Source organism: the organism of the source record quoted next, assembly GCF_019968985.1.
Source record: "MAG: Porospora cf. gigantea B chromosome Unknown PgB_NODE_47_length_55195_cov_124.374_1-54000, whole genome shotgun sequence".
NCBI lineage: Eukaryota > Apicomplexa > Conoidasida > Eugregarinorida > Porosporidae > Porospora > Porospora cf. gigantea B.
The window spans coordinates 16,124-41,355 of record NW_027179045.1 but is presented as its reverse complement, the minus strand read 5'-3'; the positions used below and the strand labels follow the sequence as shown (position 1 = coordinate 41,355).

The 25,232-nt window shown below is 52.4% G+C and overlaps 9 protein-coding genes across 17 annotated transcripts; 4 read left to right on the top strand and 5 right to left on the bottom strand.

Moving 5' to 3' along the window:
- On the bottom strand, positions 1-2,903 carry KVP17_001709 (uncharacterized protein; the record flags this gene model as incomplete). Of its 3 annotated transcripts, XM_068517363.1 has the most annotated exons (2): positions 1-2,477; positions 2,504-2,903. In XM_068517363.1, the coding sequence occupies 2 exons, from the start codon at positions 2,901-2,903 to the stop codon at positions 1-3; spliced, it is 2,877 nt and encodes a 958-aa protein (XP_068373807.1). The 3 variants fall into 3 exon arrangements, with proteins under 3 accessions (XP_068373807.1, XP_068373806.1, XP_068373805.1); XM_068517362.1 differs by lacking the exon at positions 2,504-2,903 and having other exon boundaries at positions 1-2,250; XM_068517361.1 differs by lacking the exon at positions 1-2,477 and having other exon boundaries at positions 2,478-2,903.
- A 181-nt stretch (positions 2,904-3,084) lies between these two features.
- KVP17_001727 (uncharacterized protein) lies at positions 3,085-6,835 on the top strand (the record flags this gene model as incomplete). Its single annotated transcript, XM_068517395.1, has 2 exons — positions 3,085-4,233; positions 4,274-6,835. 2 exons carry the CDS (start codon positions 3,085-3,087, stop codon positions 6,833-6,835), a joined length of 3,711 nt encoding a protein of 1,236 aa, XP_068373839.1.
- Positions 6,836-7,431: 596 nt separating this feature from the next.
- Positions 7,432-15,406, bottom strand: KVP17_001713 (uncharacterized protein; the record flags this gene model as incomplete). 3 transcript variants are annotated; one of them, XM_068517370.1, is made up of 3 exons in its annotated part: positions 7,432-11,501; positions 11,601-15,359; positions 15,388-15,406. In XM_068517370.1, 3 exons carry the CDS (start codon positions 15,404-15,406, stop codon positions 7,432-7,434), a joined length of 7,848 nt encoding a protein of 2,615 aa, XP_068373814.1. The 3 variants fall into 3 exon arrangements, with proteins under 3 accessions (XP_068373814.1, XP_068373816.1, XP_068373815.1); XM_068517372.1 differs by lacking the exons at positions 11,601-15,359; positions 15,388-15,406 and having other exon boundaries at positions 7,432-11,412; XM_068517371.1 differs by lacking the exons at positions 7,432-11,501; positions 15,388-15,406 and having other exon boundaries at positions 11,560-15,288.
- Positions 15,407-15,590: 184 nt separating this feature from the next.
- On the top strand, positions 15,591-16,085 carry KVP17_001716 (uncharacterized protein; the record flags this gene model as incomplete). The annotated part of the gene is made up of 1 exon (XM_068517379.1): positions 15,591-16,085. The coding sequence occupies one exon, from the start codon at positions 15,591-15,593 to the stop codon at positions 16,083-16,085; it is 495 nt and encodes a 164-aa protein (XP_068373823.1).
- An 87-nt stretch (positions 16,086-16,172) lies between these two features.
- On the top strand, positions 16,173-17,093 carry KVP17_005232 (uncharacterized protein; the record flags this gene model as incomplete). Its single annotated transcript, XM_068515038.1, has 1 exon — positions 16,173-17,093. One exon carries the CDS (start codon positions 16,173-16,175, stop codon positions 17,091-17,093), a length of 921 nt encoding a protein of 306 aa, XP_068373842.1.
- Positions 16,506-17,740, bottom strand: KVP17_001711 (uncharacterized protein; the record flags this gene model as incomplete). 2 transcript variants are annotated; one of them, XM_068517366.1, is made up of 2 exons in its annotated part: positions 16,506-17,013; positions 17,109-17,740. In XM_068517366.1, 2 exons carry the CDS (start codon positions 17,738-17,740, stop codon positions 16,506-16,508), a joined length of 1,140 nt encoding a protein of 379 aa, XP_068373810.1. The 2 variants fall into 2 exon arrangements, with proteins under 2 accessions (XP_068373810.1, XP_068373811.1); XM_068517367.1 differs by lacking the exon at positions 16,506-17,013 and having other exon boundaries at positions 17,105-17,590.
- Positions 17,741-17,749: 9 nt separating this feature from the next.
- On the top strand, positions 17,750-19,645 carry KVP17_001723 (uncharacterized protein; the record flags this gene model as incomplete). The annotated part of the gene is made up of 1 exon (XM_068517390.1): positions 17,750-19,645. One exon carries the CDS (start codon positions 17,750-17,752, stop codon positions 19,643-19,645), a length of 1,896 nt encoding a protein of 631 aa, XP_068373834.1.
- An 11-nt stretch (positions 19,646-19,656) lies between these two features.
- Positions 19,657-23,863, bottom strand: KVP17_001715 (uncharacterized protein; the record flags this gene model as incomplete). Of its 3 annotated transcripts, XM_068517376.1 has the most annotated exons (5): positions 19,657-20,089; positions 20,118-21,328; positions 21,436-21,659; positions 21,688-23,820; positions 23,851-23,863. In XM_068517376.1, 5 exons carry the CDS (start codon positions 23,861-23,863, stop codon positions 19,657-19,659), a joined length of 4,014 nt encoding a protein of 1,337 aa, XP_068373820.1. The 3 variants fall into 3 exon arrangements, with proteins under 3 accessions (XP_068373820.1, XP_068373821.1, XP_068373822.1); XM_068517378.1 differs by lacking the exons at positions 19,657-20,089; positions 23,851-23,863 and having other exon boundaries at positions 20,114-21,328; positions 21,688-23,428; XM_068517377.1 differs by lacking the exons at positions 20,118-21,328; positions 21,436-21,659; positions 21,688-23,820; positions 23,851-23,863 and having other exon boundaries at positions 19,657-19,899.
- A 51-nt stretch (positions 23,864-23,914) lies between these two features.
- On the bottom strand, positions 23,915-25,108 carry KVP17_001707 (uncharacterized protein; the record flags this gene model as incomplete). Of its 2 annotated transcripts, none has more annotated exons than XM_068517359.1 (1): positions 23,915-25,108. In XM_068517359.1, the coding sequence occupies one exon, from the start codon at positions 25,106-25,108 to the stop codon at positions 23,915-23,917; it is 1,194 nt and encodes a 397-aa protein (XP_068373803.1). The 2 variants fall into 2 exon arrangements, with proteins under 2 accessions (XP_068373803.1, XP_068373802.1); XM_068517358.1 differs by having other exon boundaries at positions 23,915-24,991.
- Between the last annotated feature and the right edge of the window lie 124 nt (positions 25,109-25,232).

Genomic DNA, 25,232 nt, shown 5'->3' with positions numbered 1-25,232 from the left:
TTAACTGTCAGACAGGTCAGACTCATCCGAGTCTGACTGCGTGGATTGAGCGGTCGCAGCAGAGTCCAGATCGGACTCGCTATCATCCTTCGACTCGAATTTAACTCGCAGAAGGTATCTGATCACGACTTGCGCCACGTCATAAACGATGTATTCGTTGTAGAGTAGCGAGAGGTCCTCCACCGCCAGCTTCTTCTTGTGCTCCGCATTCCACATCCTCAACCCTCTGGCGTTAGGCCCCATGCAGTCTGTGAACACCTTCACAGAGTGCTTTGAGGCGACAGACGCGACCTTCTCCTCCTTAGCAGGGGCTGTCCTGCCTATCGCAAACGTATGCAAACAGTTGGCGGCGGTGCAGTTCTCCGCCGCCTTTGAATCGGACTCTATCTTCAGCAGCGGATCTCCCAGCGCAACCTCGCACAGCATCACTAGCCCTTCGTTGTGGCTGGTGCTGTGGCAGCAGTATTGTGCAGACTTGGACACGGAGTCTGCGAAATACACCCCCTTACCAAACATATAACCATTGACTGGTGCCTCGGGTGGCGCAATCAACAGCCCTTTGCAGATGATAGACGCGAAGTTGGACGTTCGTGAACCGTGCCAGAGCAGACGTCGGTGCGTGACATCTGTGAACTTCTGATTCCGTTCCCGCTCTCCAGCCCTCCGAATCTCGAAAGCCTCTTGAATGGTCAGCCGGAACATGTGTGTTGACCCATGTGTTTGAGAGAGGGCTCTTTCCAACATGGGGAAGTCATGATGACTGGAGGATACAACCGAGATGTCAGCTTTGAGTGTGTCGTACTGAGCCACCAAGGGATGGACCTTCTTAGCGTTAACCAAAGCCTCCGACATCAGTGAGTTCGCCACGGATACCTGTAATAGGGATTCCATTACGTCGACCTTGTCCTTCAGCATGTCAAGTGAAGCGATGGGTACTGGCGTGTATTTCAAGGTGTAAGCATGAGGTATGATCTCGTAGAAGTTGTTGCTCTTGGCCTGAACGATCGTATGCCACCGCTTATTTTCCTTGGCATCGTTGCCTTCGGTTAGCAGATTCTGAAGTTCCTTGAGCACTGCGTACGCAGCATTAAGCTGACGTCGACTGATCTTCCCCAACGGCATTTTCTTCAGGTCCAGATGCTGTGCTGCCAACTGCTCTTCCATTAGCTGCTTTGAAAACAGCAAAAGTACAAGTGCCTGCACAGCGTCGTTCAAGTCGCATCTATCGACATTGCCTGGGGAGTGATCCTCAGGCGCAACATTCTCCGCCTCGGCCTGCTCCACCTCGTTCCCCTCCCACATGTAACCGTCCAGCTCAAGGAACCTGTGTCTTCCAGGCACAGGAGTGCCGTCGAATCGCTCTTCGAAGGGTTTGCCGGTCAACTGCGTAAATTTCTTGAGGAATTCGGCGATGCATTCTTCCTTGTCGTACTCCTCCAAAAGGAAGTTATTGGCCTGCTTCCAACTCTTGTCGTCCACGCGTCCCCACTTTCGCAAGAAGAACCACTTTTCCCCCCGTCGGTACACAGCTATCTTGTAGAACTTATTCACACCTTGGCCAATGTCCACGACGTTGCAAGGGGCGTTGTACGCGTCGTTGAAGTCATCAACGTACACAGAGTATTTTGGGCCTGCCTCCGGTTCAGGGAGCAGAACATCTGATCCAGGTTTAATTGAAGGACGCATTGTCCTCCTTTCCTCGTTCTTCTCAACAACGATGGAAGGCATTGGTTCCGCAAACGACTTCACCGGCCCCACCATATATTCAGCAGCGAACTTCCGCGAGCGGAGTACAATCCCTCGAGATCGATCAGCCTCCTCGGCGTCGGCGGTCCTGCGCTTCTTTGGCCGCCCCAGGTGAGTTTTCCGATGACACAAGGCGTCCACGTAGGAACAGAGCAAAGCAGGAATCCCAAGATCAACGGAATCTAGGAACTTCTTCTTCGTCTTCACGGAAGCTGTACCTGTCTCCGGCACGAGGATAGCTGTGGTATTGGGCTTAAGAGTTGTCTGCCAAGTCCCGCCATTCGCTTCGACTTGCGATTTTATCCCGGCTACGCCTCCAGGCATGCTTCCAATAGATGTGAAGAATAAACCTGTACACGCCGTACCCTTCTTAGGCTTCACCTGAGTCCAGTCCTCGTCGCTGTCAACTCGCTTCCGCTTCTTGTTTCCATCGAGATTCAGCTTCTTTATGATTGGCATTTTACGAACGCGTTCAGGTATGGACAACGGCTCCTCGCGTATCATCGTCGATGCTGAGTAGTCGTTCACCACGTTATCGTCATCGGGGTCAAGCAACAGAAAGTCAGTGTATGTAAAAGGACACCGCAGGTTGCCCTCGACGAATCCGGAACATCGTAATACAGGTCCGTAGGCCACGACCGCATTGGACTCACACACTGGACACGGGGGCAGCTTTCCATTGACTAGCAAGTCAGCAGCCCATCTACAGGTGTCTGATGGGGCCTGCTTATCTATGTTTCGAGGGTAGGAAGCTCACGTGGTATGGTGTATCCACTCTCTTCCAGAATGGGGATGTAGGCATTCTTGCCGCCTTTTATCAAGCCATCGGCAACTACCCAAACGGCCTCGCTGTTTCGCATAGCGCCCTGCACTTTGGGGTGATTCTCGTCCACAACACAGTCGAAGTGCTTCAAAAAACGAGCCATGTCTTTCCACCGCAGCCCTTGCCAGAAACTCACCTCCTCAGGATTCTTTACGAACTTACCACAACGTACATGGTTCCACTGCACATCAAAGCCATCATGCCATGGACTCCTCACTTTTCGGCCCAGTCGCACCGAGTCTTTCTCCATCACCTTCGCGCAGGTTTTGCAGCAGCCACGGCCGGTAGGAGCATAGGATACGAGATAGGGCTCTGGAATCGGAGGCGTGCTCATAGCAGATTAAAAATTGGTGTTAGTTCATTGGGCTTAACCATGAATCCGACTACCAAACGAGTCCAACGATGAGTAGTTTCTGGCTCTCGACGGGATTTCTCAAATGGATGGATGTAGTCTTCCGACCCCTTAATTCGTGTGGGGAAATCTTGCGAAAAGAATCCTTTACATTGAAGAAATAATGCTGCGCCAGGTTCTTAATCTGCTAGCAGTCCTTGGGCTGGCGGAATTCATAGAATGCCCTGCGGGCACCGTTGTGGATACTTCCAAGGTCTACCTAGATGTGATCCATCACCAGGATTGGTCTCATTCCTTCGATGGAGACAAACATCTTATCGCTTCGGCTTTGACTAATGCTTTTACGGTTTTGAAGAAACTGTTCCCGGACAGCAGGGTTGGATTGGTGTCGTTCATCGACAAAGCCTTGCAACCTGGCCAAGAATTTTGGCCCTGGAGACTTGATGTTCCCCTGAGTTCTTCGACGGCGTCGACCATCGCAGATATCGGGGCAGCTTTTGACGACAAATTCCGATGCAACACGGATGCCAAGGAAGGAGCGCTTGATGCTCTGACTTACACTGTCGAGTCCGGCCAGTACAGTGCTCGCGCAGAAGACCGGATCCAGGTCAAGATCGCTACGATACTGACGGATATCCAGTCACACACTAACTCTCAAACGCCGCTGCTACTGGGGAAGTGCGACTTTGGCGCAGATGACCCGACGGACTTAAACCGATGCGACTACGTATCTGATAAGGTCGTCCCCAACTTTCTCTTGAAGAAGGACGTCGGGGTCGGAGTCATCATCAATTCTATGGATGAGGATGTGCATAGTTGGTGGGCCCAGCAAGTTGGGGCTTGGGTCGACCAAGGAACGAACGCCGTGAAGCGTCAGACGTCCTATGGAAAGAAGCTGGAGCAGACCATTACGGAGACTGTCCTGGACCTCGTGTGCGAGCGAGTGGGAGAGGAGAAACTTATCACTTGTCCCGACGGATCTCGAATGCGTGCTGACAGCATACATCTGGACATGATCCACCACCAAGATGCGTCCCAGTCATTCGCAGGAGCCAAGGAAATACTGTCTCATGAGGTAGAAGCGGCGTTTACTGCCGTGTCACAGTTGTTTCCTCACTCCCGGTTTGGTTTGGCGAGTTTCATGGACAAGACTACTACAGCGGTGGACGGCCTCTATCCTTACTCGCTCGACATCCCTCTAACGTCGGACATCACCGGTGTCCAAGAGAGGATATTCAACCTGAAGAACTCCCCGAATAGGGATGGTCCGGAGGCTGTGTACGATGCCCTCATGTACACAGCGGAGTATATGGTAGGTGTTCATTCGTCCTTCTGAAGCTCATGCTTTCCAGAGCACCTCAGCTCCATTGGCTAAACACAAGCAACGCGTACGTCTGCTGACTGTTGCTACTGACAACATATCTCAGACTCACGAGAGCTTTGACCGGAGAAAAGGACGATGTAACTACACTGACACCAGCCCCAACAGTCTCAACCAGTGCGATTACGCCCGTGAAAATGAGATGATGAGCGTCCTCCGCCGTAACGGCATCGATCTTGGTGTCCTCATTCCGAGCACGGCTCCTCGAGTACATGGTTGGTGGGAACGTCGGATCAGCAACTTCAATGATCATGGGCTCCACTCGTGGCTTGCGGAACCTACAAGTACTTCAGGCAGCCTCTCTGCTAAAATTCTAGACGCAGTGTTTGAAGCTGTGTGCCGACCGCGTGAGATCATGATTACGTGTCCTGACAAGTTTACGTTCAGCTCGAACGACGTTATGTTGGAGCTGAACCACGTTCAGGACGCCTTCACGTGGGAGACTCAGGGTCTAAGCAAGGCGATCGAGGACTTGAAGTCGTATTTTCCACAGTCGAGGTTCGGAATGGTCTCCCATGTTGACCGGTCCTCACAGTGCCGCGGGGCATACCCTTGGAAGCGCGAGTTGGAGCTCTCTCAGACGACCACTGGCGCTGACTTCGAGTCTAAGCTCGCGAACATCCACAGCACGTGTCAAGGGCCCAGCAACGGCTTGGATGCGTTGACCTACTCGCTATTCCACACACCTTACACCCGCCACGTGCCAGGTGCGACTCACGTCAAGATCCTAACCACAGTGTCCACCCGAGAATCCAGAAGGGGAGGACTTGAAGTAGGGCTCACTTGCCCTTGGACTGATCCTGATCCTAGCAGCCTCAACTTTTGCAAGGCCGCAACCCCAGATCAGCTGTTCAGGCCTCTAGCCCAAAAAGACGTTGCGGTGCTGGGATTCTCACCTCGCTACGTAGAGGGGTGGTCTACGATTGCGGATTCTTTTTCTTCCAGCGGAGTTGGATTCGACTGGTTCACCTATAGCGCGGGGAGCCCTCGTGAGGGCTTACGAGCTGTGTTCCGGGACAACGTCATCGCTGAAGTCTGTAAACGCATGAACAGGGGCATGATATCATGCTCTGATGGCAGCCTAGTTGATCGGGATGACGTGTTCTTCGAATTGATCCACCATCAGGACGCATCTGCCTCCTTTGTGAAGAGCAAGTCTCAAATCGCAGACGAGCTTTCGCGATCGCTGTTCAAACTGCAGGATAGATATAGGCACAGCCGTTTTGGACTGGTCTCATTCATAGACAAGAAGACTGCACGTCGTAGCCGAATCCACGTTTGGCGAAAGGAAACCCCCATCGCCGATAACAACATCTTTGACATCAGGGACCGGATCCTCGAACTGCGACATTTGGGCAACCCTGATGCTGATGAGAGTGCCTATGACGCTGTTGCTTACTCCGCGGGTCGACATCTCTTCTCTGTAGCGCCGGGTGTCTTTAAGCACCACATCAAGATGTTTACCTTAGCCACGGATGCCAAGTCGCAAACCAAGGAGACTAATGTGAGGGCCGGATTCAAGTCGCTGCCTCGCTGTGATTATGCAAGGATTCAAGATCCTAACATGCTCCACCGATGTTCCTATGCATCCGAGCACGACCTCTTCGCGGCTCTCAACTCTGGCGTCGGTCTCGGTGTATTGCTGAACCCTGCCGACAACTCTGTTGTCCCTTGGTGGGCCACACGCGTTAAGAGGTGGCAGAGCTTTGGTTTAACGTCGGGGCTGGAAGTTCTGAGAGGAAATCATTCAATGCAAGGTCACTTGGCGGGCCTTGTGGATGACATGGTCTGCCAGCATCTCCAGAAGCAAGAGGTTATCTGTGACGACAGGAAGATCGACACTCGCACGATTGAGCTGGATGTGTTTCACATGTTGGACGCCAGCGCCAGTTTCGAGGATGATAGGGGAGCCATCTCCATGCAGATCGGTGGCGCTATTCGACGCCTCAGATCGCAGTTTCCCTTTTCAAAGTTCGGTTTGGGATCCTTCGTTGACAAGAAACGCTCAGACAGGGACCGTTTCTACCCAATGATGTTTCACGTGCCGCTCACCAGCCGTGAAGATGCCGCCAGCCACTTATCCTCGGCCATTCTGGATGTTGATGTCCGTGGATCACCTGACCCAGCCACCTCTGCTCTCGACGCTGTGGCATTCGCTGGTCATCACGCCTTCAGTTCGCAGAGTTTCGGCCGTACTCATGTAAAGGTGATCACTCTCTCAACCGATGTGCGGTCCAAGATTGGCTCGGAGGATATGAGGCATCTGGGGGCATGCGACTATTCCAAGGCGACTACAGGGGACCTCAACAACTGCGACTACGCCGACATCGATGATGTGGTGGACTCCCTCATCAGCACAAACACTTGGCTTAGCGTCCTTACCACAGAAGCCGACGCCTACCTCTGGTGGCAAAACACCGCTCGTCAACTGGAGCGTTTCGGGGCTCCCGTCGCTGTTCGAGCTCGTGACGACTCGCTGGCTGATAGGATAGTCGGAACGGTCACGGATTTAATCTGTGCTGCTCACAGTTAAGTATATTAATGATAAGTGTATTAATGATAAGTATATTGATGATAAGTAATGCAATAAGCAATGCAACAGAATAGGTTGTTGTATTAATGATTTGTGTAATGATGATATATGATGATCAATAAATAATGCGACAGAATACCCGTGTTGTGTAGTCGGAGCGACTCGCAGCTAAGCTCTACTGGAGATTTCTGTTCTCCTTATTTTTGCCTTAAGACACCCATAAACCAATGCGACAACCGTTCGTTTCACAACTGGCCCGTCTGATTGGTTTCATCCTGATTCTAGTTTACTGCGAAAGGGAGTTGAATCTCGTTCCAATATCCTCCAAAGGGCGATTATTTGAATTAGGCTGCTCTTCTCAAGCGTCTCAAATTGTTGACGGACAAAATGGAGTGCGATTTCTCTCTTCCTGCTACAAATTAACGAGAAACGTCCAATGCGTAACGCCTGGTACAGCAGACAAACAAGAAACGTCCAATGCGCAACAAACAGAATGCAGAATGCAGCGCTGCAAGGCAGTGCTCAGCAATAAGGTAGTACTGGGCAATAAACGTAGTGCAATCTCACATTCAACAAATAGTAAACAAAACGTTAAATTAAAACCCAAACGTCGCAGCCTCTCGCCATTCAGAGAGCAAGTCGTAAAACTTGTCTCTCGACATCGGTGTCGCAAAAATCAGGTTCCACTCGAATCCCGAAGGAAAGCCATCCACAGGGGGTCCGCTAACAACCATACACCTCTTGTTGAACAGCTTAGAGTCACCCTTGAGGTCCTTCAGTAGTTGGGACTGCGTTCCTTTGGCGATGAGTTTCAAGGCGGATACGGCACAGGAGTAAGGGTGTGGTCCCTCCTTAGGATCGATTCGCCACTCAATTTGAGTCATGTCCAGGCTCGCTTTCCAATGAAACACGTCCTTTGTTTTCTGGTCGACCTGTACCTTGCATTTGTTGCCTTGTCGGATAACCTCCCGCATTTCGGTTGGTAGGTCCTGCACGCCATTGGGGTACTTGTCCTTGTCCCAAAGAGTAAGGCTCAACGGATAGTCCCATTGTGAATGCGGCGCGAACCTATCCGGATCGATGGACCGCTCGTTGACGAGCGCTGCGGTAAAGGAGCAGAAGGCCTTCTCCTTATTCCCCTTATCCTTCATCATGCTACAAGCCAGATCCAAACTCTCTCTCAATCCCTTGCATCGCCGAAGCGTGATGTAGAGTTCCGGATCCGAGGCAAGGGCCACGTTGTTGAGGATGTAGCACCCTGTCAGCACGATCTCCATGTCGCACTTGTATTCGTTGTAGACATCCGTCAGAATCTGTCCGACCTGTCCTTGGTAGAAGGAGTCAACAGTGCCCGGAATCTTCTCGCATGCAAAGTAGGCGACTAATCCGAGAGCACAGCGGATCATTCTTAGATTTCGCAGATTGGAGGCTTGGCCCAGAACGTTCAGAATAGCGACAACGATATGGTTTACGTCCTGAACTGAGAGTGAGATTCGCTCCCAACTTCGAGGGCCTGGAGGCCTCTCGAGTATATCGAAGGCAGACACGATAGGAGCCTCTTCGTTGATGTCGCTGCAATCCCACTCGTCCGCTGCCTTTGCGGAAGTCTTAGGCTTTGCGGTTTTACCTGGTGCAGCGGGAGGAGGAGGCGGGCAGTTAGCCAACAGTGCTATGAGGACTCTGTGAGCGTCCATGTGTACCATAGCGTGAGTGTCGGCATTGGCCAGAATCCTGCATATGGCATTGACGCCTCCGGCAGCAACAAACTCCTTTCCGATTTGGCTGCCATGCACAACTAATCGTCTCGTGCACCTCAACGCGGAGATTGTGAGCTCTACGTTGAGTGAGTCGGAGCTGGCTTGACCATCAAACAGAGCGGAGAGGAATGTGAAAACTCCATTCTTCACCAGTTCGCGAACCGCATCAATATCAGTAGACGGAACTCCCAGCACGAAAATTCCGTAACCGTAAAGATCTTCATCCGCATTGGAATTCAGCACCTTCAGCACGGTCTTGATGCCATTGAGCTTAACAAACTTCTCAGCGTTTGCCGGTAATCGGGAAAGACACCCCAGCACATCGAAGGTCATGCAGTACATCGGAATTAAGGTCCGGCCAGACTGGGTCTGCATCATTTTTAGTATCGGCTCCAGGATCTTCCCAAACTGTGTCATGTACTTCTCCGTGTTCTCCATGACCAGATTGCTGACGGTACGACACGCTACTTCAACAAGCCAATCTGGCATGTTCTTGGATTTGTTGAAGAATCCAATGAAGGTCTCCTCGACATTTCGCCGGCAGAAAGCCTCAATGTTAGGCGTGAACAGCGCCAAGTTTGCCATCGCCTTGAACATCGAACCAAGGCATCGGAAGGCCTTTTCATCCTGGGACCCATCGTAGCCTTGGATGGTCTCGATGACATACTCCACAGCGCCCTTCTTTCCGTAGATCTCCTTCATGTCATTGCGTTTGAAGCAGGTGTTCGTGACGAGTACCGCCGCTCCGTTGGCGACATCATAGTCGAGCTTCGATTTGTTCTTCCCAATCTTCATGCTGTTTGCCATAACATCCATGTTCAGTTCAACGCCCTTGTCCTTGACGAAGCGGTTTATGTTCGGGCCATGTCCTATGGTGGTGTTGGCAAGGGCCAGGCAGGCGTTCGTCTGTGTGGCAGCAGTGTCAATCTCGTTATTCTTTAGACACCTCCGCAGCAATCCCAGGCAGGCTTCGACACCCCCGAGCTCGCCAATCTGCGTCTTTATCGCTGGGACAGTTGCCAGTGTACCGAGCAAGAACAGAACGTCAGGAAGCAACCTGTTCTGTGCAGTCTTGTCGTTCACGATTGCAATCAGCCTCTCGGGTACCTTATTGTCCTGAATGGGCTTCAAAAAGTGGTCGTTGATAATCTTTCTCATCGTTCGGAATACCTGACACAGCACGTCGATGGAGTAGTTACCCCGGTCGAACTCATCCCACACGGCAATCAGCGCCTTCATGCCGCTGGTGCCATTGTAATACTTTCGGTGAAGCGCCAGGCGCTCCATCAGAGTCATGCGGTTGATTAGCATCGCCTCCCGCTCAGCAACAGATGACGGTATCTTACGACCCTCATCGGTAGCCTCTGCAGTTATGTAGGCGGCATTCTCAGTCTCCGACCACACCTTTGCAGCGTCGACGTGCTGAGTGGCGGCGAGAGCTGTATCCACAGGCCATTGCTTAGGGAAATCTCCCTTCATGTTGTGGATCGCCTTCAGAATCATCGTCGGCTCCTCAACGTCGACACATTCAGCTGTATTCTCTGGGTGAGCGTGCAGCAGCTCGAAGCAGGCACAGCCGTGCTTGAACTCGTCGCACTGGAACTCCTTCACCTGCTTGTCGGTCCACTTTTGTTGCGCATAATCCTCAGTATACATCGTCAGAAAGTCGAAGTGGCGCATTACAGTGGGTGCGCTCTTCAGAACGAGAGTGTCGCCGGCGCTAACCTTGCCAGTCCACATCTCATGGAGTTTCTTCAGAGTCATCTCCTCGGGCTCTTCCTCATGGATGTTCTTCTTCACCACCTCCAAGAGAACACCGATCCTTTTTGCCTCTTCAGGCTCAAGATTCTCCATCATGGTCTCGATGGCCGTTAGTAGCGCTTTCGCCTGGCCATTCTTGTTCACGAGGCGGGCGTTGGCTTCGTCATCCGTAATCACCTTCAACAGCTCCAACGCAGCCTCTGTGGCAACGACGTTACCCTCCTGCACGAAACTCAGCGCGTTTCCACAGAGAGGTCCCAGCGTATCTCTGGCGATTCTTGCGCTGATCTCATCATCAGTAAGGGCGAGATCTTTGAACGCCTTTGCGGTCTTCATAAAGTTGCCAACGCCTTCACAGTCTCGAGCTGCCTGCTCCAACCCATCCAACCCGTCAAGCTTCAACGCCTCAGCACTCGCAGCCGAAAGCAGGTCAGCCAGAGCGGCGGACAGAGCAGCCTTCTGCTCGGCAGTCACCTCAGGATCCTGGGAAACCGTATTCATAATCATCCTAAACCTCTGAATGGCCGCCACCTGATCCTGAGTCGACAAATCTTTCAGGTTCTTCTTTAGAACACGACCCAGATGGACTATTGCATCAGGGTTACCCCTACACAACTCCTCAAGATTCTTCACAAAGGCCTTGTCCTTCAGAAGCGGACAGCCACTGATCTGAGCCAGAAGATCCATGCCGGCAGAGATAAGTCCTGGTGAACCGCGGTGACGGTTCATGAGCGAGCTAATCTCACAAGCGAAGTCCTCGGCCTTTCCCTTTCGACCTTTAGTCTTACAACAGCGCGCGATAAGGTCAGTGCCTTGAGGATCTCGCTCTGCGACAGCCGCCAGGAACTCCATGATGTTCTGAACGATCTCAGGGTCCGATTCAAACTGCTGCAAATGATGCAAAGCCGTTGTAACCATGTCGGCCTTCTCGACATTCGTTAGGAAGTCCTTCAGCAAATCAGGACGTGTTCGAGCCGCCGAGAGCACACGGTAGGCGTCGCACACAAACCGTTTTGGGGGGGCCTTCTTCGATTTGCGAAAGCTTCCGAGGTTCTCCATCAAAGCCGGTACGAACTTTGGGTGTAGGGTTTTGAAGCCATAGGGAGAAGTAGGATCATTCCAGTACTTATCAGCTAATCGGCGACCGACTGCGAAATAATGAGGGGAAGACTACGTAAAGGAATGCTCTCCAAAAAGAGAGGAAGACTACAATAACTCGGAGAGATAACTAATAGAACGTCGCTCACCCTTGGCCATCGCAGCAAGTTGATCATGTTCGAATTCGTCACATGATTCACCGAGCGCATCCATAGCTTTCTGTAGGTCTTTGTAGGTGGTGGCAGGATCATCGCAATCAGCTTGAATGAAGACGGCGAGCTCATTGCACAGTCGTGCTAGCGTCTTCTTCCAGTTCTGAGGGCGATCCTGAGTGGTCTTGATGATCTGCTTCAGCAGCGATTTGATCTGCTCATCTGCACCCAGAATCTTCAGCAGCCCCCCACAGGCGAGAGACAGCCGAGAATGGTTCGGATGAAGACCCATAAGGTCACTGACGATGTCCATCAACCCAGATTCGGCCAGCATCTTCCTGTCGTTCTTATCAGTAACGGAATTTAGGAACTCTAGAGCCTGAGCGCAGGCGTCAGGATCATTTCGGTTGTATTTGAGGACGCGTTTCATTGCTGAGATCGCATCCTCAGTCTGTTCAGGCCTCTTTTGGAACCAGGCCTTCATTCGAGAGCACCCTCTTACCTGATCGAGGCAATTGAGGGCAGCTCGCATACGAGGCGGATCCTCAGCATAGTCGTCCACATGCTTCAGAAGAGACTTAATCAGACCCTTAGTCAGAGCCATTTCCACCACAGAGTCAGAAGGATCTCGCAACAACTCATTGGCAGCTTCAACAGCATAGACCTTAGTAGCATGGTCTGCTCCGCTGTCAATAGTGCGAACGAGATGCTCCATCAGCCCTCCAAATTCGGGGACCTTCGTCAAATCGGTTTTCATAGCCGCCAATACCTTGCAAGCCTCCACGAGAATGCTGGGATCCTCTTCATAGAGTCCTGGCATCAAGCAGAGCTTGGCAACCATGCCCTTCTTGTATGCCACCTCGCAATTGGCGTCATCGTGCCTCATGAGCCGTCGCATTGCTCTCAAGCAACTCTTCACGCCGTTCCTCTGGTCTTCGGAGGATGGTCCAGCGTGCAAGTCTTCGTATAGCGCCACGAGGTTCGCGACGCCATTGCGTCGAGTAAGATTCGCGCATCCATTTCGAGTCTGGGCGACGTTGTTAAATACGGTGCACATGTCCGCTGACAACTTCGTAGTTTCAGAACACTTTGGGTTCTTCTTGCGACGAGATTTGGCCATAGCGACGACAGGTTCGCCAATTCTACCGATGTCCACACGAGCTGCGATTCTAGATCCCTCCATGCTGAGTGTCAGCTGACTGAGGTTCTCCAACGCGGCCAAGGACGTAGGCATATCATCCCCCTTCGTCGCCTTATCAAGGATCTGGATGTTGTCAACAATCTCCCTTTCGAGTTCGTCAGCAGGCATCAGAACGGCCAGCACCGGATTCATATAGCGCTTGACTCTCATGTTGTTGGTGTAGCGTCTCGAGACGGCTTTACACATCTGCACAGCCCCGTTTCGGCGCATACTGTTCGCCAATTCTGGATCCTGCTTCAGCATTTTGTCGAGGAACCTAAACCCTGCCTCCTGCACGTCCTCGTACAACGCGACCTTCTCCATATAAGCAATCACGTGCTTCCCAGCACCCTGTTGCATTACTAGGTGGCATGTCCGAGGATTCTTGTCGCAGAGTTCGCAGAGAATGTTGACGCAGCTGACGTTCACCTTCTTGAGGTCGTAGTACTTCTTCATGACCTTCATCACCTGGTCGATCAGGGACGAGACCTCCTCCTCAGACGGGGCCGGGCTTCGGACGCAAATGCGCTCTACTGTCCTCAAAATATCAATCAGAGAATGCGAGTCGCCGAGGATATCCTGCCTGTCTATAAGCGCCTTCATCGAAGGGTTCTGACAGAGTATCATAGCCTCCAGCATTAGCGGAACGTTCATTGAGGTGTTGACCTTCGCCAGCTGTTCGACCGAGTGGCACGCCTTCTTGATGCACTCTGGTTGGTGGTCGAACTTACTCATCTCGACCCATCTCTTAATGTGGGAGAGGATTGTAGAGGTATGCGAATGCTGGAAGTGGTTTGACAACCTAGGCACCTGGGTCAGGCCGTTGACAGCTGCCAAGGCGAACGCACAAGCCTTGTAGTTCAATCTTGCTTGCGATAGTGCCTTCTCCAGGCTGCTCAACGTTCGAGTAACATCTGTCTCCGTCGCAATCGCCTCCAAGATAGTCAACGCTTGTGAGTGGACCTCGGCGTCATCTTGTTGGCTGACCATAGCCAATACCACAGCCTCGACGGTGTTGGCTTCTTGAAGAGCTTCTGTGCTTTGCTGAAGGGCCACACATCTAGTAAAAAAACCCATAGCAGCCTTGCACAGAGCCGGTGCCTCAGCGTGGTCACCGAGAGCATTATTGCAGGAAGGCAAGAACTCTGTAAATGGACTTATGCTATCCACTGCCGACGCTAATCGACCCAATGCCAAGAAGGCATGTGCCTGATACTCCGCGTCCATGGGAAGCTTCCCTTGGCAACGACCCACAACCGCGACGGCCTCCTCGACGTTCAACTCGGCGACCACTTCTTTGTGTGCCCCGTCGGCGATCATCTTCAAGCCAGCGCTCATAACTTCGTCTTCATCGTCTCCTGCGTTACCTAGGATGTCAAGCGTCGTCTTGAATCCACCAAGCTTGCTGACCTCCTTTGCCGTCTCCGCGCTACTCACCATATTAGCCAGGCAGCTAATCACAGCGGCGCTGGCACTGGGGTACTTTTGGCACTCTTTAAGGGCGCCAACCAAACTGGTGACTCCACCAGCCTTCGCAATCTTATCGCAGTTCCCAGGCTTCGCACTGATGGCACTCATCATCTTAGCAGCCCCAGTCAGACCTTTAACCGTATCTGGAGTTAACTTTCGACTTGAGTCCTTAATCGCTCCACAGAGTAGCGGAATTCCACCCTGACGAACTATCTCATCAGCGAAGTGAGAAACGTAAGATAGTGAGGAGAGCATAGTCATAGCCTCCTTCTTTTCAGGAGTGCCGTCCTCGGCCTTTTCCAAGTTCTTCAGGCAGTTCTTCAGCTCCTCAGGGCCTAGGAAACACGCCATGGTCTCACTACCCTTCTCAACGATGGCCTTCTTAGTTTTAAAACCGTCGATGATATCCATGGTGACGGGCAAGAAACGGGTGCTGGGGTGTTGCTTGGCAACATGTCGAGCGATAACCAAAGCTTGTTCCACGGCGTTAAAGTCGCCAGCGACTGTCGCTCCGATCTTCGACTTACAGAATTGTAGGAGCTTTTCCAAGGCATCGTGTTCATTAAGGAGTGCCGGCCCTTCTGGCGATGTGGCTACAGTGTTCAAAACCGACATCACCATCAGCGCCATTGCTGGCTTGCACGTGGGTTTCAGAACCTGTAGAATGCCGGGGACAATAGGCGCAGGGTCCATATCGATACCAATGCTTGACAAGTTTCGAATAGCCTGCAGCCCTAAACCTAGGGACTCGTCGTCGCCAGCAGTGCTGTTCACTAGCTGTTCCACGATCTTCTTGCCACCAGCAGCTTCAAAGGCCTCCTTCAACTCGCTGGACTCAGAGGCCAGCCCTTCGCTGATACCCCATATGACCTTGGCGGCACAGACGACGACGTCGTTGTCGTCCCCGTACTTCTGAACTGCCGTGTGTATGGCAGCAAGGACCTCGAGGTCAAGCGCCGCCAACGAATTTTCCTTGTATTTGATGACTGGAGGCACAAGCAGCTCCGACAGAGACCGCAGACCGAAGACCATCATCCGCTTGAAATTTTGGTTCTTCTTGACCGAGGCAACGGCAGCCTCGACACCAGAATCGGCCTGACGTTTGACTGGATTGATGGGAAAGACGTGACTCACTCTTGGTAACCGGAGCCATTGTAAATCAGAATTGAGCTTTTATACTTCATTGTGGGGCTTTGTTCCGGAGGTACCCACAGCACCTGCTACAGAACATTCAATTTCCAGCTTTCAGTAGTATTTAAGCTTGGAATAGAATGACTTCGTGATATCTGAGAGCTGATGGATTGTCAGACCACATAGAACCCAAAAACCGAAAAAGCATGAAATTGACGACCTTTCCTGAATCTAACCAGATTGCTAATCTGGCGTTGGCGAGTTTACTCAACCTCACGACGGGAAAACGCGACTTGAGCAAACGAGGCCATAAACGCTCGCCCAGCAATGTAGGGGTTACTTTTGGGTCCGATATCCCCCAAAGGCACACTGAAGTCGCCACCCCTCCTACAACCCCCAGTGAAACTGCAACTCCCGTTCCCTCCCGCGTTAACTTCGACTCGGACCTCCCTAGACGCCCCTCAACCACCAGTACCACCCTGCGCCTGCGCTCCGCGGAAGTAGCTCCCCCACCTGAGGAGGCCGCCCGTCGGCCTGAGGAGGCCGCCCGTCGGCCTGAGGACTATCATATTGTGGTGCGGCTGGAGGTGGTGCTGGGTGTGCTACTAATTCTGTGGCTCATTCTTGGCCGATATATCCTTTCTAATTCCAATGGAGACGTCTGCTCATTCTGTGACGGGGACCTTCCGGAGTTCCATTGAGACGTCTGATCGTCTTGTGCAGATGACACGTAGATTCGGTGTTTTTCATGATGAATAACAAATAGACTTTATATACCATACAAAAACATGAGAGTGGCCATCTTTCCCAAATCCCAACTAGAGTGCTTGACGCTGGCCAGCACAATTAGTCTTCGTAATACTGATGCGGATATGGCAACTGATTCCGGCTGTAGCGGCACTCCTTACAAGGTTAGCGCTTGTGCTCAGCTAACACACGAATCCAACCCCAGTCATTACGTCCCGCTTACGCTTCCTCGCCACCATAGCACTGATGGGGAGACAGACAAAAGTGCTTGGAGGAAGTGCTCAACGTTCAAACCCCTGAAGAAACGTGAAACCGACAGCGAACAAACTAAACTCCCTGGCGTTAGTCCGGATATTGAAGGCCGTGGCTGGGGCCTACTGGCTGCTGCGGTGGCAATCGCCAACCAAGGAGGCTTGTCGACAGAGAATGAAACTCACGGACGTGTCGCGGAGCAACCGAAGACCGAGGTGGGAAATGACCTCACACCTGACGTTCGTCTTCCTAGCTGGTTCGTGAATGCCGCTGGTACGAATATCCCTCTGCAACCCATCCAAAATTCCGTCGCATTCGACGTGATACGTGGCCCGTATGACGACCGGCGACAGGACACCCTCAAGGCGGGAAAGGACCTCACACCTGACGATGGCCTTCCTGGCTGGTTCGTGAATGCTGCTGGTTCTGTCCATCCCTGGCAGGACATCCAAAATTCCGCCGCATTCGACGTGACACGGGGCCCGTACGACGACCGACGGCAGCAGGACGCCCTCAATCACCCCCTGGACACCCTCGATGGCTCCCCGAGACCCTCGTATGTCACCATCGCCTTCATCGGCGTTGTACTCCTTCTGTTGACTGTTGTCGTCGTGATTAGTCTCGAAGGGACTGGTAAGCTGGACGCTATCCTCGAATTCCTTCGTCTAATCATGGCTATCGTCCGTATTACCACTTATTCGACTGAATGAATTAACAGCGTTTACTGTCTAAATCCTCGAAAACCGGGTCTTCGTTGCCCAAACAAAGGAGGTCGCTTCCTTTGCCGTGCCTCTAGTTTCGCTGCTTGCTGTTGCTTCAACCGCTCCTCAGCAAGTTGTTTATCAAGATTCTTTTCGGCGTCCACAGCCTTTCCTTTCAGCGCCTCCAACCGCCGCAAGCCATCCACATTTCCTTTGAGTCGCTCCTGCACGACCCACAAGAAGTTTGGATCACTGTGAAGCCCAGCCGGCTTCTTCTCTAGGTACGCAAGAAGTTGCTCGGGATCAGAGGGTAGCGATTCTCTGTAGTGATCTCGAATAGTGTTGTTGACATCGGCCTGGTAATCTGGTGCGACTCCAATATCCTCACTTGACTCGGCATCATAAAAGTCATTGTCGTCCGCATAACGTTCCTCTCTAAACCGCGACAGTTGAGCTACATGCTCGCTGTAGGCAATGAGCTCCTCCACCTCATCCAATCCGAGCATGACTACGGCGGGATACGCCTCAAGATCGATTAAATCGGATGATTTCAAGGTATCTTGTAGTATCTGGACGTCTTGAAGTTTTGGCAAATATACCAACGGGCCTTGTGCCTTGAGTATGTCATTGGATGCAGTCACATGAAAAATCCGCATTTGACTGTGATGGTGGTCACCAGAAGCCTGTCAAACAGACAACCTCTCCAATCACTCGACATTCCAGGTGGAGTGATTTCCGTGGGGAGTACGGTGCGAGCCTCTTCCGCTGACGGAATTTGGGTCGCCACTGTAACAGCCGTGGAGGGTTCGATGGAGGACGACGACGCACCTGAGAACTGGATACTATTGGAGTGGTTTCTGCGCCCAACCGAACTTGTTAGCGAGGCAAAATCAGAAAACAAGAACGTTCACTTGAACCTCCTTGAGGAATTCGAACAGGCAACCGGACCCAGAGAAGCTGTCGCTCTGGTTGGCGGGGTCGGTGAGTGGAAACTGGCCAAGGATGCCGTTGGAGTAGCTTACGTGATGGGCCTTGAGTCGTGGAAGAATCTGGATGACGACCAGAAGGCGTTGCCTGAGTACTTCTATTACCGAACGTCCTACGACTGCACCACTAAAAAGTTAACGCCCCCGTTACAGCGGAACTTTTTGGAACCCAACCCTGAATACCTAACGTGGTGTGAAGCCCGTGGTTTTGACCCTCGAAACCTGTCAGACACCGACATGGACTCACTTCCTCGGTGGCTTCCGCGGTTTCCCACGCCTGAACGCTTGGCGTACGCATGTAGTCTATGTGGGTTCCTCTATCCGACTCCAGGTGGTGAGTGGGACTTGAACTACAACTTGACTGGTGGCGAATTCAGTATGCTCACCAACTGTCAGGACTGCAAGAATCTCGGTATATCAAAGTCGATTCTGGGCCCTGTCGAATTAGAGAAGAGGGGTATAGTAGCCCGCGTCACTTTTGGCGACATCGCAGCCTTCGGACAGAGAAGTGCCGTCCAACGGAGTAGTGTACGACGCGCCGCCAGAAAGCGGCAACGAACGGAAGACTTCAGCGACGACTCCTACGAGCCGGATGAGATAGACGAGGATCCCGAGGACATGGAACTCCCAGAAGACCCTCCTCAGAAGAAACGCAAACACGATGATAAATCTCCCGATTCAGAATTAGGATTTCCTCTGGACAGACCCCCCCAGCGTCGCAATGATCGCCTCCTATCACAACTTACTGGCATATTTGCCAAGGGTCTACAGGAGGTCTCGGTCACCGACGTCGATGAGGCCTACCGTGCCTCCGACGGCGCTGAAACGCTTGCCGTGCGCATTGTCAACGCGCTCGACGACGTCCAAGCGGCCACTGGCGATCGGGTTGCACTTCTACAGAATCTTCGACGAGATGATAACGCGGAACTTCGATGCAAAATTCTCTCCAGCCAACTTCGAGTGGCTGAATTGGTTCGCATGAACAGCAGTGAGCTGGCGCCCGGCTTCCTACGCGATAGACGGAAGCACGATCAGGAAAAGTACTTCAAAACCAACGTCATTGTCCCCGACGGGCCCAACAAGGTGATCCGCAAAACACATAAAGGCATTGAGGAAGTTGGCCGAAACGAAATTCTCTCGCCCTCCACACCTCGAGAATCGCGTGCCACCTCGCCTTCCACCAGCGTCTCCTCAGAGGACGAAAGCAACGACGTTCTCCTCCAGCATGAGGACTCGGAATCCGATAGCGTTGTATCAGTCCCTGACCCAGCGTCTCTGCCTGTTCCTGACTCCGCAGACGTCACAAAGTTGCGTACTCGCCTAAGCGGAATCCCAACACTGCAGGGCTTGCGTTATTCCGTCGACACGTCATTTGCAGACAGCAGCGACATGATGTTTGACGTTACCCACATCACCGGAGACTTTGTGCTAAACCGCGTCAATGAGTACATGGACGCCCTGGAGAATACTTTTAGTGCAGGGACACGTGCACATGGTATTGTCAGCGTCGCCGCCAAGCGGATACGAGCCACTGCAGATGAGCAGACTGCCTGTTTAACCAACATGGACGCGTAACATTCACTTACTTACTTCTTTGTTGTCCTGACTCCAAACTTGTCGCTGTCACAACGCTCAGGGATAATCTTCACAGTGCCGTTCTTTACCGACGCAGCCGCCACGTCAGAGGCCCACAGGTCTTCATACTCCTCCAAGCACGTGGGGAAGTTCAGCTCTAGCTGAAGTCCCGACAGCACGTTGGAGAGCTCTTCGTAGCTCTGTGGGTTTAGCGTGGTTCCGGTCTCTGTGAGCGTTTTCAGATGGGACCGCATAGAGGTGAGACGGAAACTCGTTGCCGGGCCCAGCACGTCCGCTGGCACGGCCACATCCTTATAGCGAGGGGCGAAAACGGGCAAGTCCACCTTTCGGTATACTGGGCGGATTTGAGGCACGCGAAACTCTAGGGTCTGCGTATGCTCTATCGGAACAGGAATGTTCCGGTGGTGCTCATAAGATCGGGAGCTGCATTGTGGTTCCAAATTGCACTCACGTTCCGAACCAAGGCAGGTCACCCGCAGGGTAAACTGGCTCCTCGCTATACTCCTCCTCGATAATCGTTTCTTGTTGGATGATTTGACTTCGGGCGGTAGAGTGCCCCTCCACCGGAATTGTGGAGGCTCTTGTGGATAGGGTGACATCGACGCTGGACTTCACCTCGTCCATTAAGTTATCGAAAACTTGCGGCTCCAAGTCTGCCATGTCTGTGACCGTTTCCAAGACCTCCTCGACCACGTCCATATTATGCCTCACGGGGATGCTTGCCACTGATTTTTGCTCTCCCTGCGTCTCAGGTCTGATGACCACCCGCTCCTGGTGGTCATAGTTCGGGATCTTGACGACCCTTTCAGACTCAAACAGCTCCTCCTCTTCCACCAGATGTTCGATGAACCTGGGAACCTTCACCAGACGTTCGCTCTCGAATAGTTCTTCCTCCTCGACAAGTCGCTCGATGAACTTAGGAACCTTCACGACTCTCTCGGACTCAAACAGCTCCTCCTCTTCCACAAGACGTTCGATGAACTTAGGAACCTTTACGACTTTCTTGGACTCAAACAGCTCCTCCTCTTCCACAAGATGTTCGATGAACTTGGGAACCTTCACCAGTCGTTCGCTCTCGAAAAGTTCTTCCTCCTCGACAAGTCGCTCGACGAACTTAGGCACCTTGATTATTCGCTCAGTCTCGAAAACCTCCTCGACAACTCGCTCGACGAACTTAGGCACCTTGATTATTCGCTCCGTCTCGAAAACCTCCTCTTCCTCCACAAGTCGCTCGACGTACTTGGGAACTCTCACAATCTTCTCGGATTCGATGTACTCTTCCTGTTCCACGATCTTCTCCACGATCTTCGGAACCTTCACAATCCTCTCAGTCTCGACAATTTCTATCTCTTCTACGATTTTGTCCACATATTTTGGCACCTTCACGATCCGCTCGACCTCATGGACCTCCTCAACTTCAATTACCTTATCGACATACCTCGGCACCTTCACAATCCGTTCTACAACCTCCTCCACCTCAACAATCTTCTCAACAAACTTTGGGACCTTCACGATTTTCTCAAAGATCCCCTGAACCGAACCGTCGACAGCGTCCTCAAAACGCGCCGCAGTCTCGTACTTCGGGAGCTCGTCCGTGTTAACAATGTCCTCGGTGTTTCCTGTTCGGTAAAAAACTTTCTCTGTTGCCGAATCCGCTTGATGCTGCCGAATTGATAAAACAGTATTCACATTAATATTTACTAATTATTTTTGCTTATATTTAATAATTCCGTCATTCAAATTTTTCACGACAGATAATGAGCACCGACCTGATAGTAGTGATAATGATGGATGTTCTGCTGCAAGCTGCTGTTGGCAGACTGCGCATAGGGTCCCACCGTCATGCCACAGCAGCGGTCTGTGCCATCGCGCTGTGCATTGTGGCAGGGCTCCTCGGGGCGTTCCTCGTAGCTGTAGTGGTCACTGCCAACGTGAATTTGCGGGTTGTCACCTTCAAAATCGCCGTTGGTCCACAAACCGCGGAGTGTCAGCCCTGTATGACTGATTCAACGGGCACTCACCGTCTGTGAGTGCGAAGACACCCTCGCCATGGGCCTTATCCTTCTCCCACGCGCCTTCATACCTAACGCCATCTGCAAAGAGCAACTTGCCGAATCCATGCTTGAGATTCTTTTGCCAAAAACCCTTGAACCTCGAGCCATTCCTGTAGAGATAGACACCATATCCATGGAACTGACCATCACTCCATCGGCCTTCGAACGAGGAGTCGTCAGCCCAGGTGAAGCGGCCCCAGCCGCATGCCTTATCGGCTCGCCAAGCACCAGTGTAAGAAGAGCCGTTGCAATAATGGATAGTGCCGGTGCCCTCTTTCGAACCGCTGACAAAGTCTCCGTGGTAGACACCCCAACCTGGTTGCTGAAGGTGCCCCTTCCCATGAAAGCGTCCTAGATGCCATTGGCCAACATACTGGAACTGCATTTTCTCATCAGTGTAGGTTCCCATACCCTCTGGAACGTCGTTCGCCCAGTCGCCTGTGTAGGACACGCACTCCGGCGAAGTAAGCGACCCATGACCATTACGACGATTATCGGCGAGTCGGCCCTTATAGGTCGTGGAGTCTGAGAATGTGTAAACTCCACGTCCTTCCATGGCTCCGTCTCGCCACGAACCCTCGTACTGGTCGCCGAGGGCAGAGTTCCACACTCCTCGACCGTGAGGTTTGCCAGCCCGCGACAGACCTTCGTAAAAACCTTCGCCATCAACGGTCCTCTTGATGTACTCCACTTGTACCTCGAAGTCGCTGGAGTCAGAGTCCGTATCACTAGATTCGTCATCAAACGCTATCCTTTTGGCCGAAATCTGGGTTCCAGCAAACCAGCAATGGATAGACTCTGACGTAGTTTCCTTCTTCTGGCATCCCGACAACGCATGGAAATCTGCCACCCTAGACGTGGACACACAAACCGTATCGGTGTCGGTAGCCATCTCATCATCCCGCTCAACCAACGTACCCGTGAGACTGTTGAACAGCAGACAGCCTCCACGGGTTAAGCGGATGCAGCCCATCTCAACGTGGATCACGGGAACTTCCTCTCCGTCAACTCGCAAGCTGAACGACTTTTCGGTTCCGTGGGGACGACCACTTGCCCATTCGCCAGTGAAAAGTATACTCCCTGTCTTCAAAGAACCGAAAGTTTTCTTTCCAGCATCGAAGTTCCCTTTGAAGACAGATCCCGAGGGGTAAGTGTGCAGACCTTCGCCTTCCAGCACCCCTTTCACCCAGGAGCCTTCGAAGATATCGCCCTTGGCGCTAGCGAAGCGACCGGACCCGTCCACCACGTCGTCCTTCCAGTGTCCGACATAAGACCCCCCCGATGGACAAGAGAGAGACCCAACGCCGTTACGAAGCCCGTTCTCGTAGCCTCCTTTGTACACGTGGCCAGTGTTGAACAGGAAGATGCCCTCACCCTCCATCTTGCCTCTGACGAAGTCACCCTGGTAGGTGCCCTCAGGCCCGATAAACTTCCCATCCCCATGGAGCTCGCCATCCATCCACTCCCCTTCATACGTGACATCCGTTGCTTCCAGTTTGCCTTGGCCGTGCTTCATGTGGCGCTGGAACTGGCCAGTGTAGACGCTGCCATCCTCGTACGCGAATCTGCCGACGCCATCAATCTTATTATCAGTCCACCCGCCCTCATACACGGATCCACCCCAGTCGTAGGTCCCCTGGCCGTGCATCATGCCCTCCTTCCAGGATCCCTCGTAGACGTGCGTGTCCTCTCCCACCCGGAATGTCATCCGGCCCACACCTGAACGGCAGTCGTTCACCCATTGACCCTCGTAAACACAACCTCCGGAAAAATGATACGTTCCATGTCCGTGCATTCGGTCTTTCCGCCAATCCCCGTCGTAGAAGTCGCCAGTAGGCCATTCTATGCGCCCCCTGCCGGACCGAAGACCGCGAGACCATTCCCCCGAATACCGGCATCCATCGGCAAAGCAGGCCTCTCCTTGTCCGTTCAGCGCGTCTTTCCTCCACCATCCACTAAACTGAGCCGTGCTGCCGGATTCCTTTACGGTTAATGTGCCCCAACCACTACGTTGACCGTGCAGGGTTTCACCCTCGTATACAGCAGTATTCAGGGCCTCGAGAGATTGCCTAGAGCGTGGCGGCGATGCCACACTACGTGCTGAGACAGCGTACTTGATATGCGGTTCACTTTCGGCGCTCATCGCCAGCAAATATTCAGTAATATGACGCAGGTTTTGTCATACCAAGGCTCTCTATTTAACTCCCGACGCACTCAATCTGCTTTCTACTCTCGCAAATCCTATCATCCTCTCTTCCCAGTCGAAGATCGTAACGATGTTGCTAAACAGCGATTGACCCAAGGTCCACCCACCCTGTAGCTCATCTTCATCTGACTGATCATCGCTCTGGAATCCCAAAGAACACGCTGTATCGCCCGCTTTATGGACTACGTAGTCGTCGGGGTACAGAACAACGCTGTGCCCTCCTTCAAACGACAGCTGCATATTCGGCAGTTCGCTTCTCTTGGCACAGTCCAGGCCGAGGAAACGAGACAGAAGAGACGCGTTAGTCGTCCGCTCTGGGGTGACATAGGAAAGATAGGTCCCTGTGTCCACGATCGACTGCGCGTCGTCAGGGAGGGCGATGTAGGAGGGGTCTGTTTCTGGCGAGCCTATAAGTTCCGAACCGTGGAACAGCCGAACGCCTTTGAGTCGTAGCCGCCAATACTGTGAAGCGATCACGGGCACCCAGTCAATCTTAGAAACTCTCTTTGCTAAAACGGAGTCCAAACCGCCGAAACTTAATGAGCCGTGGTGAGGGTGGAAATGAAATGCAGCCTGATTTCGTAAACCCTTGGATGTCAAGAGCTTGTAGCGTTGAATAGTCTCTACCAGAGGGAGCTGACCTTTGGCTTTTTGATCTCCGGTTTGGAACGCCAAACCAGCGATTCCATCCCAGGCTATATCCGCAAGCACTGGAATGTCGATGAACGTCGCAAAATCCACAGTCTGTCGAGGAACTATTAAATTGTCGCCAAAACTCAGCAGCTCCTCTGACTGATATCCTTGCAATGAACCACTTAGGTACTGAATTTGGATGCTGTACTGGTGTCCCTCTCGAGAGAGAGTGGAGGACCCCCGGTAAAGCGACTTGCTCTCACACACTGGGGAGATACACGACGAATCCGGGACCCACACCTCGCTCGAGCCGGTGTCAAACAGCACCTTGAATGTGGATGTTGGATTACGTCCGACATTCAAGGTGCCAAAAAAAGTTGTCATCTGATCTCGACGTATATCCTGCTTCACCAGAGGAAAGCCCAACTCCATCCGAGTCTGTAAACTTAAGAACCTCGGTCGCACTGCACGGAGTTGAACCATCTGCAGAGGTATTCTGATCTGGGAACTAATCAACGTTGTCAATAAAAGATATGTCAATCTGATCATCTTTGCAATTTTATTGTGCCGGCAGAAACAAAGATAACATTGACTCTCTCTGCTCAAGAACGAAGCAAAGATGGGAAAGCTCTTCCTCGCCGATGTCTTCTTCCCTTCTGATAGTTAGTTCATT